Source organism: Rousettus aegyptiacus, unplaced genomic scaffold (assembly GCF_014176215.1).
Source record: "Rousettus aegyptiacus isolate mRouAeg1 unplaced genomic scaffold, mRouAeg1.p scaffold_m13_p_9, whole genome shotgun sequence".
NCBI classification, from domain to species: Eukaryota; Metazoa; Chordata; class Mammalia; order Chiroptera; family Pteropodidae; genus Rousettus; species Rousettus aegyptiacus.
The window spans coordinates 41953454-41972923 of record NW_023416312.1 but is presented as its reverse complement, the minus strand read 5'-3'; the positions used below and the strand labels follow the sequence as shown (position 1 = coordinate 41972923).

At 35.7% G+C, this 19470-nt stretch overlaps 1 protein-coding gene across 2 annotated transcripts in view; it reads left to right on the top strand.

The window, feature by feature from the left end:
* The window catches only part of BRWD3 (bromodomain and WD repeat domain containing 3), a 122214-nt gene that overhangs the window by 23205 nt on the left and 79539 nt on the right, over positions 1-19470 (top strand). The window contains exon 1 of one of the 2 annotated variants that reach the window (XM_016164900.2): positions 5452-5598. The exons of the other annotated variant lie outside the window; for it this stretch is intronic. Within the exon in view, the coding sequence (XP_016020386.1) occupies positions 5475-5598 (124 nt within the window). The 5' untranslated portion in view covers positions 5452-5474. Of the gene's footprint in view, positions 1-5451; positions 5599-19470 lie in introns of those variants that run through there. 2 annotated transcript variants of the gene reach the window in all.

The following is a 19470-nucleotide window of genomic DNA, read 5'->3' as shown; positions in this document are numbered from 1 at the left end:
CTAGACCTGCTATTTTCCAAAGCATTTTATTGGTAATGAGGCATATTTAAACTCCAGGTTGTTTATAGTGTCTATAGATATGAAATTAGCTTGACCAATGGTTAAAACAATTCATTTTAGCTTTCAAGGCCATTTACAGAAGAATTGGAAATTGTCCTTTTTATATAATCTGTGTTTAAAACTTAAAAGTTAGAATATTACAAAAGGATTTCATGAACACTATATATAGCATATTCGATTTTAAGTGACATAAAATTGCTCAAGAGCTATGTGACTCATTTGTATTAAAAATCATATAATATCACCAATTTGTACACTTCTTTATTTTATTTTTTAAATTTTTGAACTGCAGTTGACATTTAATTTTATATTAGTTTTGGGTATACAGCTTAGTGGTTAGGCATTTATATAGGCATTTATATAACCTATGAAGTGATCCCCGTAATAAGTCTATTATCCCCCTGACAGCATACATAGTTATTATAATATTATTGACTATATTCCTTATGCTATACTTTATATCCCTATGACTATATTTTAATAATTTTTAAATTTCATTTGGAATTGGCATACAAAATTATATTAGTTTTATGTATACAATATTTATATAATTTATGAAGTTATCAACCTGATTAATCTAGTACCCATCTGACATTGTACATAGTTATTACAATATTATTGACTATATTCCTTATGCTATACATCCCCATGACTATTTTGTGACTACCAATTTGTACTTAATCCCTTCCTCTTATTCACCTACCCTCCAAACTCCTCCTATCTGGCAGTCATCAACATGTTCTTTGTATCTGAGATTGTCTCTGTTTATTTATTTTGTTCTTGAGATTACACATGTAGGTAAAATCTCTTGACTTACTCCACTCAGCACAATACCCTCCAGGTCCATTGAAGTTGTTGCAGACAGCAAGATTTCATTCTTTTCTGTGGTTGAGTAATATTTCATTGTATATATGTACTACAATTCTTTATCCATTCAACTACTGATGGACACCCGGGCTGCCTCCATATCTTGGATAGTGTAAAAAATGCTGTAATGAATATATAGATGCACGTGTTTGGATAAATACAGAGATGTGGGATCATTAAGTACTTCCTTCTTCTTTTATGGCCTTTGTTTTAAAGTCTCTTTTGTCTGGTGTAAGTATTGCTACCCTAGCTTTTTTTTTCATTTCCATTATCATGAAATATCTTTTTTCATCTGTTTACTTTCAGTGTGTGTCTTTCATGGTGAAGTGTCTCTTGTAGGCAGCATATATAAGGGTCTTGTTTTCTTACCTAGTCAGCCACCCTGTCTTTTGATTGGAACATTTAATCAATTTAAAGTTATTGTTGATAGATATGTAATTATTGCCATTTTTTAATTCATATTTTTAACCTTTTTCTTTTTCTTCTTAAAGAACTCCTAACATTTTTTATAATACTGGCTTGGTGGTGATGAACTACTTTAGCTTTTTCTTGTCTGGGAAGCTCTCTTTATCTGTCCTTCAATTCTAAATGATAGTTTTGCTGAGTAGAGTAGTCTCTTGGTTGTAGGTCCTTTTTTCCCCCATCACTTTGAATAGTTACTGCTAATTCCTTTTGGCCTGTAAAATTTCTGTTGAGAAATCAGAGTACAATCTTATGAGAACTCCCATGCAAATAACTAACTGCTTTTCTCTTGCAGCTTTCAAGATTCTGTTTGTCTTTAATCTTTGTCATTTTATTAGGCTGTGTTTTGGTGTGGGCCTTTTTCTGTTCATCTTGTTGGGGCTCTCTACTTGCTGAGCTTATATGTCTATTTCCCTCATCAGGTTAGGGAAGTTCTCATCATTATTTCTTTAAATAGGTTTTAAATCCCTTACTCTCTCTCTCTGTACTCCTTCTGGTATCCTTATGATGCAAATGTTGGTATACTTGATGTCCCAGAAACCCCTTGAACTATCCTCATTTTTTTGGATTCTTTTTTCTTATTGCTATTCTGATTGGCTATCCTCTATGTTTTTGATTCAGTCCTCTGTTTCATACACTCTGTTGATTCTCTCCAATGTACTCATCATTTCTGACTGGTTCTTATGTATGTTTTCTATTGCCACTTTTTTTCTTTCACTTTATTAATGTTCTTACCGAGTTCATCTACTCTTCCCTTAAGTTCACTGAGTATCCTTATAACCAGTATTTTGCACTCTGCATCTGGTAGCTTGCTTGTCTAAATGTTGTTTATAGATTTTTTTTCTGGAGTTTTGTTCTGTTTTTTCATTTGAGACTTATTTCTTTGTCTCCACATTTTGGCCACTTCCCTGTGTGTTTTCTATGTATTAGGTAGGTCTGCTATGTCTCCCAGTCCTCTACTACCTAAGTGGACTTATGTAGTAGATGTCCTGTGGGGCCCAGTGGTACAGTCTTCCCTGGTCACTTGAGCAGAGGGCTCCAGGTATGTCCCTTGTATAGGTTGTGTGTGCCCTTCTGTTGTGGTTGAGTCTTGGTTGCTGTTGGTACATCAATGGGAGAGATTGACCCTTGGGCTGATTGGTTTTGAGGATTGGCCAGTGAGGAGCTGATCCTACAAAGCAGTATTTGCTTTAGCAGGGCTCTGGTGCCTGCCCAGTATGCCCTTTGGGTATATTGCCCTCAGATGCAGCTTTGAGTGATGCTCCGGCTCCTGAAGTTGGCCACTGAGTGTTCTGGACCTTGAGGTCCCTGGGAGGGGCCCAACTGCAGGCCTAGTTCAGCCACAGCCTGTGTCCTGCCCAGGGCCACCTAGCAAGAATCACCAAGAAATCTTCAGATGGCTACCACTGGCACTGGGCTTGGTGGTGCCATGAGAGGCTAAGCCAGGAATCAAGGCTGGCTACCACTAGTGCTGGGCTTCAGGCTGCTCAGCAAGTGGTACTGGGCATGCTGAGGCCAGATGCTGTTTGTTTGGGTTTTGCAAACCTTTGAGAGATATTAGGAAAAACTTCAGCATGAGCCAAGATATATCTTTTGTATGGAAAATCTATTGGAAGCGGCTTGAGTGGGCCTGCAAGTTGGGTGAGGTGGGGTCTCAGGGGATCACCAGGTTGGGGTGAATGGTGTTATCCAGGTTGATGGAGACTCAGATATGGCAGCCACCTGCATCTGCACAGTGGGAGTTGGGAAGGCTCATCAAAGAAACCGTGCACTCTATCTAGGACAAAGCCACCCAAGCCACCCCTCCAGCTCTCACCCTGAAGCTAGAAAATTTATTTCCTCCTTAGAGAATTCATGTTACCTGAACCTTCCAAGCTGTTGCCCCAGTGTTGGAGCCCAGAATAAGTGAGTTGGTCAGTGAACAAAACTGGCATGGGCCCCCCAAGAGAAATGTCTGCGACTCTCTCAGCCTTCCCCACTTAGCCACAGTCTTTCTAAGTTTTCACAGCCAGAAGTTGTGATGACTTCTCTTCCTGGCCCTGGTCCCTGGACTGGGGAGCCTGGATGGGGCCGGGAACCCTGCTTCTCTGGGATGAACTTCAGAGTCAAGATACCTTTCCCGATTCTCAGTCACCACATGTGGGTGTGAGACCAGCCTGTTCTACATCTCCACCCCCTCCTACCAGTCTCGAGGTGGCCTTTAATGTATGTCCCAGTTGTAGGATTTCTGTTCAGCTATACTTCAGGCAACTCCCAATTATGACTGTTTTGTAATTGTAATTTTGATATGGTTGTGAGAGGAGGCAAGCACAATATATCCCTATTCCACCATCTTGACCGAAAGCCCTGTACACTTCGGGTTTTATTTGGAGCTTGATGCAAAGTTGATATACTTGTTCTCCCAGCAAATGTGGTAGTTACTTGGCTCTGGTTAAATTCTATATCTCTTAGCATCATTGATTAGGTATTTCCTGTGATATAATCAGGAGAATTTAGTGAGTTATTCATCTTTCTTGGCAGTGAAAGTCTTTTTTTTTAATTTTTACTTTTTATTAGTTTACTAGAGTAACATTGGTTAAAACAATTATGTAATTTTCAGGTATACGTTATAATTTAACATCTCTATATTCTATTGTGTGTTTACCACCCAAAGTCCAGTTTCCTTTAGCAACCATATATTTGATCCCCTTTACCCATTTGACCCTCCCCCTAACTCCCTATGTTAGACCCCCTTTAACCATCTAACTCCCCCCCACTATCCTCTGGTAACCACTAGTCTAAAGTCCATGTTCATGAGTCTGTGTGTTTGTCTGGTTTGTTTGGTGCTTTTAGATTTATATCCCACATATAAGTGATATCATTTGATTTTCAACCTTTTCTGTCTGGCTTATTGTGCTTAGTATGATTATTTCAAGATCCATCCATATTGTTGCAAATGGCAGTATTTCACTCTTCTTATGGCTGAGTAATATTCCATTGTATATATGTACTGCAGCTTCTTTATCCAACCATCTATTGTAGGAAACTTGAGTTGCTTCCATGTCCTGGCCACTATGAATAATGTTGCTATGACCATTGGTGTGCAAATATCTTTACGGATATGAGTTTTCAAGTTTTTGGAGTAAATACCCAGTAGAGGGATTGCTGGATCATATGGTAGATCAATTCTGAGTCTTTTGAGGAACGTCCATACTGATTTCCATAGTGGCTGCACCTATTTGTAGTCCCACCGGCACTGTATGAGGGTTCATTTTTCTCCACATCCTCTCCAACATTTCTTATTACTTGTCCTGTTGATTATAGCTATTCTAACAGGTGTGAGATGGTATCTCATTGTGGTTTTGATTTGCATTTCTCTAATAGCTAGCGATGTTGAACATCATTTCATATATTTGCAGACCATTTGTATATCCTCTAGGGAGAAGTGTCTGTTCAGGTCCTCTGCCCATTTTTTGGTTGGATCATTTGCTTTTTTGATGTTATTGAATTGTATGAGTTCTTTGTATATTTTGAATATTAGGCCCTTATTGGAGGTGTTGCTTGAAAATACATTTTCCCATGCAGATGGTTGTCTCTTTAACTGTTGATGGTTTCTTTTGATGAGCAGAAGCTTTTTAGTTTGATGTAGTCCCATTCATTTATTTTCGTTTTACTTCCCTTGCCTTTGAGATCAAATTCATAAAATCCTCGTTAAGTCCACAGTCCCTGAGTTTAGTTCCTATGCTTTCTTCTATGCATTTTATTGTTTCGGGTCTTATATTCATGTCCTTAATTCATTTTGAGTTAATTTTGATGTGTGGTGAAAAACAAAAATCTACTTTCATTCTTTTGCAGGTGGCCTTCCAGTTTTCCCAGCACCATTTATTGAAGAGGCTTTCCTTTCTCCACTGTATGTTTTGGGCTTTTTTGTTGAAAATTATTTGCCCATATAAATATGGGTTTACTTCTGTACTCTCGATTCTGTTCCACTGGTCCATGTGTCTGTTTTGCTGCCAATACTGTGCCGTTTTGATTACTGTCACTATGGAGTATAATTTGAAGTCGGGCAGAGTGATGCTTCTGGCCTTGTTTTTTTTTTCCTCAGGATGGCTTTGGCAATTCGAGGTTTTTTCTTCTTCCATGCAAATCTGATTATGTTTTGTTCTATTTCTTTAAGAAAAGCCGATGGGATTTCAATGGGGATTGCAGTAAATCTTTATAATGCTTCAGGTAATATGGTCATTTTAACTATGCTAATTCTTCCAATCCAAGAACATGGAATGTTTTTCCATTTCTTTGTATTTTCTTCGATTTCTTTTAATAGGGTCTTGTAATTTTCATTACATATATTCCTATACTTGTTTCATTAAATGTATTCCTAGGTTTTTTTTTATTGCGATTGTGAAAGGAATTATTTTTTCCACTTCTTTTTCTGACACTTCGTTGTTAGAGTATAAGAACACTATGAATTTTTGAATGTTGATTTTGTAACCAGAAACTTTACTGTATTTGCTTATTGTTTCAAGTAGTGTTCTTGTGGAGTCTTTAGGGTTTTCTATATAGAGAATCATATTATCCGCAAATAGTGACAGTTTGGCTTCTTCGCTTCCTATTAGGATGCCTTTTGTATCTTTCTCTTGTCTGATTACACTCGCTATGACCTCCAATGTTATATTGAATAACAGTGGCAATGGTGCACAGCCTTGCCTTGTTCCTGATTTTACAAGGAAGGTTTTTAGTTTTTCATCATTCAATATAATGTTGGTTGAGTGTTTGTCATATATGGCCTTTATTATGTGTCCTATACCAATTTTTTAAAGTCTTTTGTTCATAAATGTGTGCCATATCTTGTCGAAGGCTTTTTCTGCATCTATTGATATGATTATATGACTCTAATTTTTTAATTTGTTTATCTTGTGTATCAAATTAATCTATTTGTGTATGTTGCACTATCCCCGTGACCCTGGGATGAAGCCCACTTGATCATGATGTATAATCTTTTTAATATGTTACTGTATTCAGTTTGCTAGTATGTTATTTAGGATTTTTGCATCAGTGTTCATGAGAGATATTGGTCTTTAGTTTTCTTTTTTTGTATTATCTTTACCAGGTTTTGATTTCAGAGTAATATTGGTCTCATAAAATGAGTTGGGAAGTATTGCCTCCGCTTCAGTTTTTTGGAAGAGTTTGAGGAGAATAGATATTATATCTTCTTCGAATGTTTGGTAGAATTCACTGGTGAAGTTATCTGGTCCTGGATTTTTACTTATTGGTAGGTTTTTGATGATTGTTTCAATTTCCATCCTGCTGATTGGTCTGTTTAGATTTTTCCAGTTCTTCTTGATTCAGTCTAGGAAAATTGTATTTTTCTAAGTACTGGTTCATTTCTTCTAGGTTATTAAATTTAGTTTTACATACTTTTTCATAGTATCTTTGTATGTTCCTTTGTATTGCTGCACTGTAAGTTGTAATTTCCCCTCTTTCATCCCTGATTTTGTTTATTTGTGCCCTTTCTTTTAATTTTCTTTAGTGAGTCTAGCCTGAGGTTTGTCAATTTTATTAACCTTCTGAAAGAACCAGCTCTTTGTTGCATTTTGTTTTCTTTTTTTTTCAATTTATTTATTTCTGCTCTAATTTTTATTATTTCTTTCCATCTGCGGACATTTGTTCTTTTCTAGTTTTTTAAGATGAAGCGGTAGGTTTTTTATTTGGTCCCGTTCTTGTTATTGGAGATAGGTGTAATGATATGAACTTTACTCTTATGATTGCTTTTGCCATGTCCCATATGTTGTACTATCATTATCATTTGTTTGATCTCTCTTTTTATTTCTTCTCTGACCCAGTTATTCATCTATAGCATGTTGTTTAATCTCCATGTATTTGTGTTTCTTCCTGATTTTTTTTACAGTTGATTTCCAGTTTCAAAGCATTATGATCAGAGAATATGGTTGGTATGATTTCAATTCTCTTATATTTTGAGACTATCTCTGTATCCCAGTATGTGGTCGATTCTTGAGAATGTTCCATGTGCACTAGAGAAGAGTGTATAAGCAAGCGTTTTGGTATGGAAGGCTCTGTAAATATCAGTTATGTCCAGTTGGTCTAAAGTGTCATTTAAGGTGTTATTTCCTTACTGATTTTCTGTTTGGATGATCTGTCCATATCCAACAATGAGGTATTAGGTCCCCTAATATGATAGTGTTTTGGTCTGTTTCACTCTTTAGTTCTTTTAGTAATCGCTTTACCTATTTCAGGGCTCGCTGATTGGGAGCATAGATATTAATAAGTGTTATGTCATCTTGTGCGTGATCCTCTTTATCATAATGAAGTGTCCCTCATTATCTTTCTTTTCCTTATTTATTTTGAAATTTATTTTGTCTAATATTAGCACCACTACTCTGCTTTTCTCTGAATGCCATTTGCTTGAAACATCACTTTCCACCCTTTCACTTTGAGTCTATATTTGTCTTTAGAATTTAGTCTCCTGGAGTCAGTATATGGCTGGGTTTTGTTTTTTGATCCATTCTGCAACTCTGTGCCTTTTTATTGATGAGTTCGTTCCATTTACATTTAGGGTGATTATTGAAATATGAGGTCTTCTTATAGCCATTTTATCTTTTTCTTTCTGGTAGCTTGGAGTTTCCATTGCTTCATTTTCCTTGTGTTTCTGTTTTCTTTACCCTATGTGAATCTGGATCTTTTCAGTTATTGTTATCTCAGTTCGTTCCTATGTATGCTGAACGTTCATTACTACCTTGCCTCTAATGCCCTGTTTCCAGTAAGGATTGTACTTCTTTGCTTCTATTTGCCTGATAGCCACTTTACCTCCCAATCCTTTATTTATTTGTTGGTCATTTTGTTTTAGACGAGCTGACCCCTTTCAGTATTTCCTGTAATGAAAGCCTTATAGTGGTGAATTCCCTCAATTTTTGTTTGTCTGGAAAGTTCTTAATTTCTTCTTTATATCTAAAGGAGAGCTTAGCTGGATACATTATTCTAGGCTGGTAGTTTCTTTCACTCAACAGTTTAAATATTTTATTCCATTTTCTTTCTGGCTTGTAAGGTCTGTGCTGAGAAGTTCGATGATAATCTAATAGGTGTTCTTTATAAGTTACCATTTTATTCTCTGTGGCTGCCCTGAGAATTCTATCTTTGTCATTGATTTTTGATAACTTTAACGCAGTGTTTCTTGGTGACTGCCTTTTGGGGTTGAGATGGTTCGGTGTTCTGATGACTTCTTGAATTCCAAGCTCCAGCTCATTCCTTAGATTTGGGTAATTCTCATCCACTATTTGGAAATGGTTTCTAGTCCCTGCTCCTTTTCCTCGCCTTCAATAATGCCCATTATTCTTATGTTTCCTCTCCTGATGGTATCAGCTAGTTCTTAAATTTCTCTTTCATTAGTTGTCATTCTTTGCTTTCTCTTTTCTTCCTTCTGATTTATTTCTAGACTTCTGTCTTCAGTATCACTAATCCTTTCCTCCATTTGGTTCCAAGCTTGCTATTACATTTTTCGACTCTTGCAATGTGTTTTTTAGTCTCTAGAAGGTCTATTCGGTTCTTTTTGAGCATTTCAATCTCCTTGCTCTGCTCATCTAATTGTTTTTTCAATTTCTGAAATTGTTGAGATGATTTGTTTCAGAACTCACAGAGATTTTTCAGAAGTACCATCCTGAATTTTCTATGATTTAAGTTGCATATTTCTATGTCTGTAAGCTTATTTTCTGGAGGTTTTTCTCTTTCTTTCTGAGATGCCATGCCACCTTGGTTGTTCATGGTGTTTAGTGGACTATTTCTCTGCCTGGGCATTAATGGAAGTGTGTTCTGCTCTTTTTTTCCAGAACAAAGATTTACTATATAAAGGTCTCTCTTTAGCCTGCTGCAAAGAAGTAGCTTTTCTTTTGGTTTCCAGTAGGTGGCGTCTAAGCCTCTTGGATCCCTGCTTTACATAAAGCCTTAAAAATGCCTTTTTATTTTCTTATAGATATTTATTCACACTCGCTACCCTCAGTTTTAGTCCCTGTCAGTGTCAGCGATGATCTCAGCAGCATTAGCTCTGATTCCCCTGGGGCTCCACGGTGATCCATCTTGTAGGATATGAGGGGAGGGGCCCTCTGCATTGGGAGTTGGGGACTTCGGCTCCACCTCAGTTTTGTAGCTAGGGCTGCTTTAAATTAACTGTTATTTTTTCTGCCATCCCACTTTTCTGCCTTCTGCCCTGATGACTGGACCTTGCTGCCAGCCAGCCACGGGGAGCTCACAGTTTTCCCAGGCAGGGCTGTTCAGGGAACCTGCCTTTCCTCTCCTCCCTCACCTCCTGCAGGGAGCTCTAGTGTCTGCGACAGGCAGCTTCTTTATTTCTCCCTGTCCACTGCCTGATATCCGGGGATCTGACCTGTGGTAGCTCTAATGCACAGTTCCCACGCTCAGACGTGCTGGTGTGCAGTTTGGTTGTTTTTTGTTGAGTTTTAGATGTTCACCTTATTGTTGTTTCAAGGGGAAAGATCCGAGGATCCGCCATGTTTTTTCCTACTCCTCTAGTGAAAGTCTTTAGGTGGTTTTCTGGTTTAGGCTCAGTATTAAACTGTTGAGTCTGTAGGGTAATTCAAAATAAATTCCATTGTTAAAGCCTTGCTAGCCAGAGACCACCTGGAGTCTGATGAAATCAGATTTATTGATTTATTATCCCTCATAGTGAGGAACCTTGGAAGTCCTCTGGATAATAGAAAGGAGGCAGTGTCTTTTAGTAAATTTTGGTTTACCACTGACAAATTCTGAGGAAGGTTTGAAGGAAGCTAGATATTTCTTGATTGGTGGCTGTTCCTGAGGCTGATTGAAAGAAGTGGGGATTAACTAGGGTTTGGGTTCTCTCAAGAAGCAGGGAAGTTTAGGAATTGGGTATCTCCCATCAGTAATAAATGAGAATAGCAAAGTAAATCTTGAGGCATCATTGGTAAGAAAGCAGTAATCACTCAACAGAGGGGTCGTTATGATATTTTACAACTGCTGCATGACCTTAGGAAAAACAGTGTTTCCTGTTAATTAATTTTTGAGCCAGCTTTATCTGTGTTTGTCCTCCCAGACTGATTAACTGCAGGGCTGCTTATTTCCTTTTCAGTCCTACCTTATATTTACTCTTTCAGTCCCAGACAGGTTTTGATTCTTTCAAAATGTGGTCTTATAAATCATTTAAAAACATGTGGTTGACATATGGTAATTTGATATTAATTCTATTTAGCGGTTTTCTGGATGTTCTTAGTCTGTTTTGCTGAGAATTCTTTGTTTTAGCCTAGAAACATTTTCTGACACCAGTTTAATGTTCCATATCAGTGTAAAATAATTTTCATGCAAACAGGTTTTTCTCCAGTGTGAGAATGATTGGAGAAGACTGTTGGTCTAACAACTATGACGTGACCATCTTATAATACTCTCTGGAACTTGGTGAACTTTCCAGTAAATCCCAATTTAGTAGATGCCAGAATCCCTGCTGCTTTTGTTCAGTGTCATTTGCAGGTAGAGGGAAGATTGAAGGATATATGTAAAAGTTTTGATATTAAAGTTATTTCTTATTTCAGGCTCATATCAGATTGTATTTTCTATAATGTCATTAAACATACAGCACTGAAAAGTGGAAAGAATAATATTAGGAAACTTGGATTCAACCTGAGCTTTGCATTTATTGGTTCTGTGATGTCAGTTAGGCAAGATGCTTAGTTTCGTTGGGTCTTAATTTCATCATTTACCAATTGAAGAAAATGTTTGCCTTCAGATCTCACAGGATTACTGTGAACTCAAATGACATGTCTGTTGAATTGCTTTATGAGCTTTAAAATGTTATGCAAATACAATTTGTAATTATGATAGTAGATCATCTCAGATTCTGATAATAATGTTGATGGTGATAATAATGACTCATACATTGAAGATTCGGTATTTGAGTTATCTTCATGAAAAGATTATTTAACTTATGACTATAGTGGGGGCGCTACTTTAATATATAAAGATAAATCTTTGACATACCTTTTGACTCTAAAGGCAATGCTCCTCTCACAAAATTCTCATCAAAGTAAATAATATGTATTTCCTAGTTGCCGTAACAGAACTTCTTGTCATCTGTTGTAGTTGCTCTGAGGTATTTGTAATACTCATATTTGCTTACTTCCCCAAATAATTTCCAGCCTCTGATTTATGTTTACAATCATAGTTTTCACATTGTTGTGTACTTGTTAAGTAAGACATGGAAATTGGCAAATACCACATGTATATTTAGTATACTTTGAAGTACAACTACATCAAGTACAGTCCCTGAAAAATGAATAATGTTTTATTAGGAAGAGAATTGCCTGTTTGCTCAAAGAACCTAGAGTTTGTGGTAGGCATTGAGACTGGAAAGAAAGGTTGGGGACCAATTATTCTTAACGCTATGCTAAGAGGGCAAAAATTTTGGATAAAGGGCCAGATAGTAAAAGGTTTTGGCTTTCTTGGTTATTTGGTCTCTGTTGTTAACTACTCAACTCTGTGGTAGTGTGAAAGCCACCACAACCATAGATAATATGTAAATAAATAAGTATGGTTGTTTTCCAGTAAAATTGTTTTTACAGAAACAGGTGGTGGGCTGAATTTTGCCCATGAAATTAAATTTGTAAACCCTTGTTCTACACTACACTAATGAGTTTAATTTGAACGATTGGATACTTTTGAATGGAAAAATCATATGATAGGCTTCTTAATTTTAAAAGATAACTCAGGTGGCAGAGTGTAGGATAAATTGGAGAGGAGAAAGACTGGAAGAGGCAGGCAGAGATAGCAGAGGGAAGACTATTACTGTAGGTGTAGACAGGGGATGAGTGTGAGTGAAAATTAAAGTAAGAGATAAAGATTTGACAGTATTCACATGTGGATAGGTATGATTGCATGGACGGCATCGATATAGGGAAGAGAGCCCTGGCTAGAATTCGAATTATTAGCACTTTTTCAAGGGTAAGCCATAGTAGAAAAACAACAACAACAACAACAACAGCAACAACAACAACAACATAAGAAACTAAGAAAGCAAGTGTAGAAAAGCAGGAAGAGAATCAAAAATGGTATCTTGTAAATCAGAGAATTTGATCAATTTTCAGATTTTATCAATATTCCCTATAAATCCTAGTGACTATGGAATTTATATTCTCCATGTTTTTTGAAAGTCGAACGATAATGCAAATTACTTAACTTTCTAGAAATATTTTTTATTCAATTCAAGAACTATTTGAACACCAAATATATTCAGAGCCTTCTCCATATGTTTAGGGCAGTCCTTGCTGTCAAGGACTTTCTCATGCCTCTTTTATAAGGGTGCTAATTCCATTCATGAGGGTTCTTCCCTCATTACCTAATCATTTTCAAAATGCCCCACCTCCTAATACCATTGTATTGGACATTAGATTTTCAACATATGAATTTGGGGGGTGGGCAGAAATATTTCATCAGTAGCAGACATAGACTAAGTAATTTAAGTGAAATACAAAGTGTATCGAGTATTCAGGAAAGAAATAAAACCGATTAAGAGAAACGAGAAGGTTTTAATGAATAAATAATCTTTGAGATGAATTTTGAATTACTGATTATAACTTGAGGAATAGAACGTTCCAGGTGAGAGGATATCTGCATAGGAAAGAAAAGGCTTATCTGATTTCAAGTGGAAAATTTATGTCTTTGAGGAGTAGGAATTATGGTTGGATATTTTGGGAAAGGTGGAATCAGGTTAATTAAACAAATGCATAAATGTTTTCTGCTTCGAAGGGACTAAGCTAGGTCAGTGCATGATGCATTGGACTTTAATCTTTACCCTTAAGGTGTTTATAATCTTAGATCAGATATGCACAAGTAGCTAATAAAAAGCCATGACAAGCAGGAGAGTTCACTTTTGGCTGAAGTGATTGAGAAATGTTCCATGAAAAAGGATGTGTTTTTAGGCTATGCCCTCAAAGATAAGAAGGATATTGACAGGCCGAAATGGCAGAGGTAGGGATAATGCTAAAAGAATAGCATAAGCAAAGGGGCCAGGGTGGTATACTGGGAGAAGTATGGTTTAAGTGTAAGACTATGGAGATTGCCTTTGGTTTTATCAGTTGTTCTCAGTTTTACTATACTCATTTGAGTGTCAGTGTATGTTTACCAGGTTCAATACAGTTTTATCACTTGTGTTTCCACCTCCACAATTAAGATAAAGAGTTTTATCACTGCAAGAATCCATTATGTTACTTTTTTATCACCACACCCAACTACCTCCTGTCTGACCTACCCCCACAGTCTTGTCAACCACTAATCTGTATTTATGAATGTTGTGTAAATGGAATCACACAGTTTATAACTTTATTTCTCTCAGCTTAATTCCCTAGACATTCATCCAAGCTGTTGCAAGTATCAATATTCATTTCTTTTTATTGCTGTGGTATTCCATAGCATGGCTATATCACACAGTTGTTGTGTTGTTTTTTTTTTTGACCATGCACTGGTTGACCAGTTGGAGGACATCTGGGTTAATTCCAGCTTTCGGATATTAGAAATAAAGTTGCAATGAACATTTGTGGATAGGTTTCTTGTTTATGTCTGTCTTTCTTTCCTTCTTTCCTTCTTTCCTTCTTTCCTTCTTTCCTTCTTTCCTTCCTTCCTTCCTTCCTTCCTTCCTTCCTTCCTTCCTTCCTTCCTTCCTTCCTTCCTTCTCTCCTCTCCTTCTCTCCTTCTCTCCTCCTTCTTCTTCTTCTCCTCCTCCTCCTCCTCCTCCTCCTCCTCCTTCCTCCTTCCTCCTCCTCCTTTCATGTGTGTGTGATCACAGGCTTCCATTTCTCTGGTTTAAAAGTCCAAGAGTATAATTGTGGGTTATGTGGTAATTGCTTGTTTAGTTTTTTTTTTTTTAAGAAACTGCCAAATTATTTTCTAGAGTAGCATTTTAGCTTCCCAGCAGCAACCTATGAGTGATTTAGTTTTTCTACATCTTCACCAGCATTTGGTATTGTCATGGTGTTTTATTTTAGCCATTCATGGGTGCGTAATGTGATATATCATTGTGGTTTTAATTTGCATTTCCCTGATGGCTCCTTATTGAACATCTTTCCATGTGCTTACTTACTATATGTATATCCTTGTTGATGAAATGCATTAACCCATTTTCTAATTAGGTTATTTTTTACTTTATCATTGAGCTTTTAAAGTTTATATATTCTAGGTACCAATCCTTCGCCTTCGTCAGTATGTTTGCAAATATCTTCTCCCCATCTGAGACTTGTTTTTCATATTCTTTACATTGGCTTTTACAGACCAAAAGTTTTTAATTCTAATGATATCCAGTATATTAATTTCCCCTTTTATGGATCATGCTTTTGTTGTCAAGAATTTTTTGCCTACCTTCAGATCCTGAAGATTTTCTCAGTGTCTTTTTTTCTAAAAGCTTGATTGTTTTGTGTTTTATATTTAATTCTGTGATCCATACTGACTTAAATTGTATACTCTCTGAGGCTTGGGTAGAGGTTCATTATTTTTTACCTATGGATGTCTAGTTGCTTCAGGGACATTTGTTGAAAGACTATCCTTTATAGAGTTTGATTTGTACTTTTTTCAAACATTATTTAAGAATATTTGTGTGGATCTATTTTTGGTCCTTTCTTCTGTTGCATTGATTTGTATGTTTATCTCCTTACCTGGACCACATTGTTTTGATTACTGTAGTTGCATAGTAAGCCTTAACACTGAAAAGAGTAATCCCTTCTACTTTATTCTTTGTTAAGATTGTTTTCCATATTCTAGGGCTAGTGCCTTTTCATACAAATTTTAGATTAAGCTTATCAAGGTCTGCAAAAACCTTCTGAAAAGAATTGGATCGAGCCTATAAATCAGTTTGGGAGAATTGACATGTTTACTATGTCGAGCCTTCCAATCCATGAACATGGTATGTCTTAATTTATTGAGGTCTTCTTTGATTTCTTTCGTCAGCATCTTTGATTTCTTTCATCAACATTTTTGTAATTACAGTATACAGATATTGTACATGTTAAGAATATATCCAAGCTTAATTTTTACAGATAATTATAAATGGTATTGTGTTTTTATTATTGGTTTCTGAATGTTTGTTTTTAGTGCATTGAAATGCAATCGATTTCTGTGTTGATCTTATTTCCTGCAACCTTACCGAGCTCACCTATTATTTCTAGAAGTTTATAATCTCTTTTTAAACATATTCCATCCTGCTTTTTTTTATATTATAGTTTTGGAACTGGATGATTCGGCAGATTTAATTTTGTTCTGGGTTGATTTGGGCTAGAATTCAAGGTTTGGGTAAAACTTGTAGTCATTAGAGTATAGTTTACCTATTGAGGCAAATTATAATTTTATTTTCTTTTTCTCGCATTTTTAGAAATGCTGTTATAAAATATTAGTAAAGAGATCAGCCTCTGAAGCCAGATTGCCTAGATTTGAATGCTGGCTCTGCCACTTTGTAATTTGGAATTTTGGATAAATTATTTAATCCCCCTCTATGCCATAGTTTCCACATCTTTACATATTAATAGTATTCACCTCATAGGGTTAAATAAGTTAAACATATAAAGTGCTTAGCACAGTGCCTGGCATATAACAATGTTAAATAAATGTTTTTATTATATAACAAGGAATTTTTTTGTCAATTCTTGTCAGCAAAGTATGTAATATTTTTGTATATGTTTTATGGTTTTCTTTAGCATAGAGATCACTATTCCTTTGAGTCATTAATCTAATACCAGACTTTTTCTCCTTCCCCCCCACCCCACCCATTTTAGAATGTGAGAGCACTGAGATCCCGGCGAGGAAGGGAAAGGGAAAAGGAATAAGAACTAAACTTCACAGGAAGTAAGCTTACTGTGCTAGATAATCTATAAAATTCACCTCACTTAATTCTCAAGCATTATACCTATTTTATGGATTTTATAGAAAAGAAAGAACTAAGCCACTTGTTTTTTCTCTCAATACTATGCTGCCTTTTTACTATGTTACTTTGCCCAAATTGGGGGACTGGTAAAACCAAAGCCAACTCTGCCAGTACCTATTCAGCTACTTGCCTGGCTCCTTGATTTCCCCACAAGATTACAATGTATTATGCCTTTTGGCCCCACTAATCCCACTCACAAAAACAAGGGAGAGAGTTCACTGCTTTAGACCCATCAATATATTTTATTTGATAGGAGGTGAACATGGTCGATGTATTTAAACATAAAACACCAACTGAGAGGCAACTATGGTATAAGAAAAAGAACATTGGACTCAAGTTCAAGCACTCTGTTGATTATCACCAGTATGACTCTGGGAATCTTGCTTCACCACCTGCATCATAGCTTTTTATATGTAAAATGAGTGATTGGACTAAAAATTAATCTTTATAGTAGTTCTTTCAAGTTCTAGCACTATTTTGTAGCAGACAGTAGGTCAAAGAGTGAAAGACAAAACGTGGATGCTTATAGACTACTTCTTGATGTCAGAAATGTTGATCAGCTTCTCAGAATCTTCATTAGTGTTGGTTTGCATTTTTCCTTTTTATTTATTCATTTTTTACAGAAGTTGTGTATATTTAAGTTGTACAATGTGATGTTTTCGATATATGTCTACATTATGAAATGAACATCACAATTAAAAAAACTAATATGTTCATCACCTATCATAGTTACTCTTTTAAATGTGAGAACACTTGAGATCTACTCTCAGCAAATTTCAAGTATACAATACATTATAATTAACTATAGTCCATATGCTATATATTAGATCTCCAGAGGTTTTTTTTTTTAATTTTATAACTGAGTGTTTATACCCTTTGATTAGTATCTCCCCCCCACCCCAGCCTCTGGAAACTACCATTCTACTTAATGTTACTATGAATTCAACTTTTTTTAAAGATTCTATATATAAGTGAAATCATGTGACATTTGTCTTTCTCTTTCTAGATTATTTCACTTAGCATAATGTCCACCAGGTTCATCCATGTTGTTGCAGATGTCAGGTTTGCATTTTCTTATTGCCAAAAGCAGCTGGTTTTCCGGTCTCCTGTATTTCCTATGTTTAGAATTAAAGAGCACAAAGGTCAGTTATATTTTAAATGTAAATTTCAATGAATACTTCATAATAAGGACAAAGAAAATGAATAGAAATATTAAATTTATAATTGTACTTGTGGACAAATGTCTATTCATGTGGTTGAATAAAGTGTTTATTTGAGCCTATGCTTTCTACAAAAAGGCCTCTTAATGCACTATTAAAAAATTGAAACATTTAATATAGAACATTATGTAAATTTAAGGTGTATGACATATTAATTTGATACATTTATAGATTGCAATATGATTTCCAGTCAAATATATGGTGAGGGAAGGAAATTTAACTTTGAGTGGTGAACACACAATGAAAATATGACACATTATTGAATTATACACTTGAAACCTATATACTTTTATTAACTGATGTCACCCCAATAAATTTATTAAAATTAAAAAAATAAGAAAATACAATTGCCATTGTAGCAATAATTAACACCTCTGTCATGTTACAGAATTATTTATTTTTAGTGGTTGGGATAATTAATTTCTAGTCTCTGCAAATTTGATGATTATAAGACATCGTTGCCTATATTCACTATACTGTGCATTAAATCCCTAGGGCTTATTTACTACTCATTGTAAGTTTGTGCCTTTAAACTGCATTTTTCCTATCCCCCCACTCTCCCTCAACCCCTAATAACCACCATCTTACTCTTTAAGATTTCACATATAAGCGATATCATACAGTACAGTAAATCCTCACTTAACATCATTAGTCGGTTCTGTGAATTTAAGCAAAATGACATAATGAAACCGATTTTACCATAAGCTAGTAGATATAAACAAGAATTAAGTTCCCATGGTATCTTATCAACATTATAATAATTGAACAAAATGATGTTATTCAAGGACCTGCTCTACTTATCTTTCTCTGTCTGATTTAACTCAGCCTAATATGCTTAAGGCCCATCCACTATGTCACAAATGGCAGAATGCCCTTCTTTCTCATGCCTGAATAATATTCTATTGTGTATACATACCACATCTTCTTTATCCATTTATTGATTGATGGACACTTAGGTTGTTTCCATATCATGACTGTTGTGAATAGTATTTAGGTAACTATGAGAGTGCATATATCTCTTTAATATCCCGTTTTCATTTCCTTTGGGTATATACCCAAAATGGAATTGCTGGATCATATGGTAGTTCTATGTTTAATTTTTTGAGGAAACTCCATGTTGTTTTTCAGTGTATGAACCAGCTAACATTCCTACCAACAGTGGGCAAGGATTCCCTTTTCTCCACATCCTTGCCAGCATTTGTCTTTGCTTGTCTTCTTGATGACAGCTATTCTAACAGGTGTGAGTGATTTCTAATTGTGGTTTTGATTTATATTTCCCTGATGATTAGTGATGTTGAGCATCTTATCATGTACCTGGTGGTCATTTGGATGTTTTCTTTGGAAAAGCATCTATTTAGTTCCTCTGCCCATGTTTTAAATCAGATTGTTTTTCTGTTATTGTTTTTTATTTATGAGTTCATTATGTTTTGTATATTAACCCTTTGCTCAATTATTGGTTTGCAAAACTTTTCTCCCATTCTGTACATTTCTTTGCATTTTGTTGATTGGTTCCTTTATTGTGCAGAAGCTTTTAAGTTTGATGTATTTTCACTTGTTTATTTGTGCTTTTGTTGTTTGTGCTTTTGGTGTCATTTGAAGAAAATCATTGCCAAGACCAGTGTTGAGGAGCTTCTTCCCTACATTTTCTTCTAGTAGTGTTATGGTATCAGGTCTTATGTTTAAGTCTCTGATGTATTTTGAGTTAATTTTTGTGAATGGTGTGAGATAGGGGTCCAATTTCACTGCAGATTATGTTTATCCAGTTTTCCCAGCATAGTTTGTTAAAGAAACTATCTTTTTTTTATTGGTGTCTTTGGCTCCATGTTGAATATTAGTTGATTGTAAATGTGGGGTTTTACTCTTTATTTTGTTCCGTTGGTCTATGTGTCTCATTTTCTACCACTACCATACCATTTTTATTACTGTAACTTTATAGTA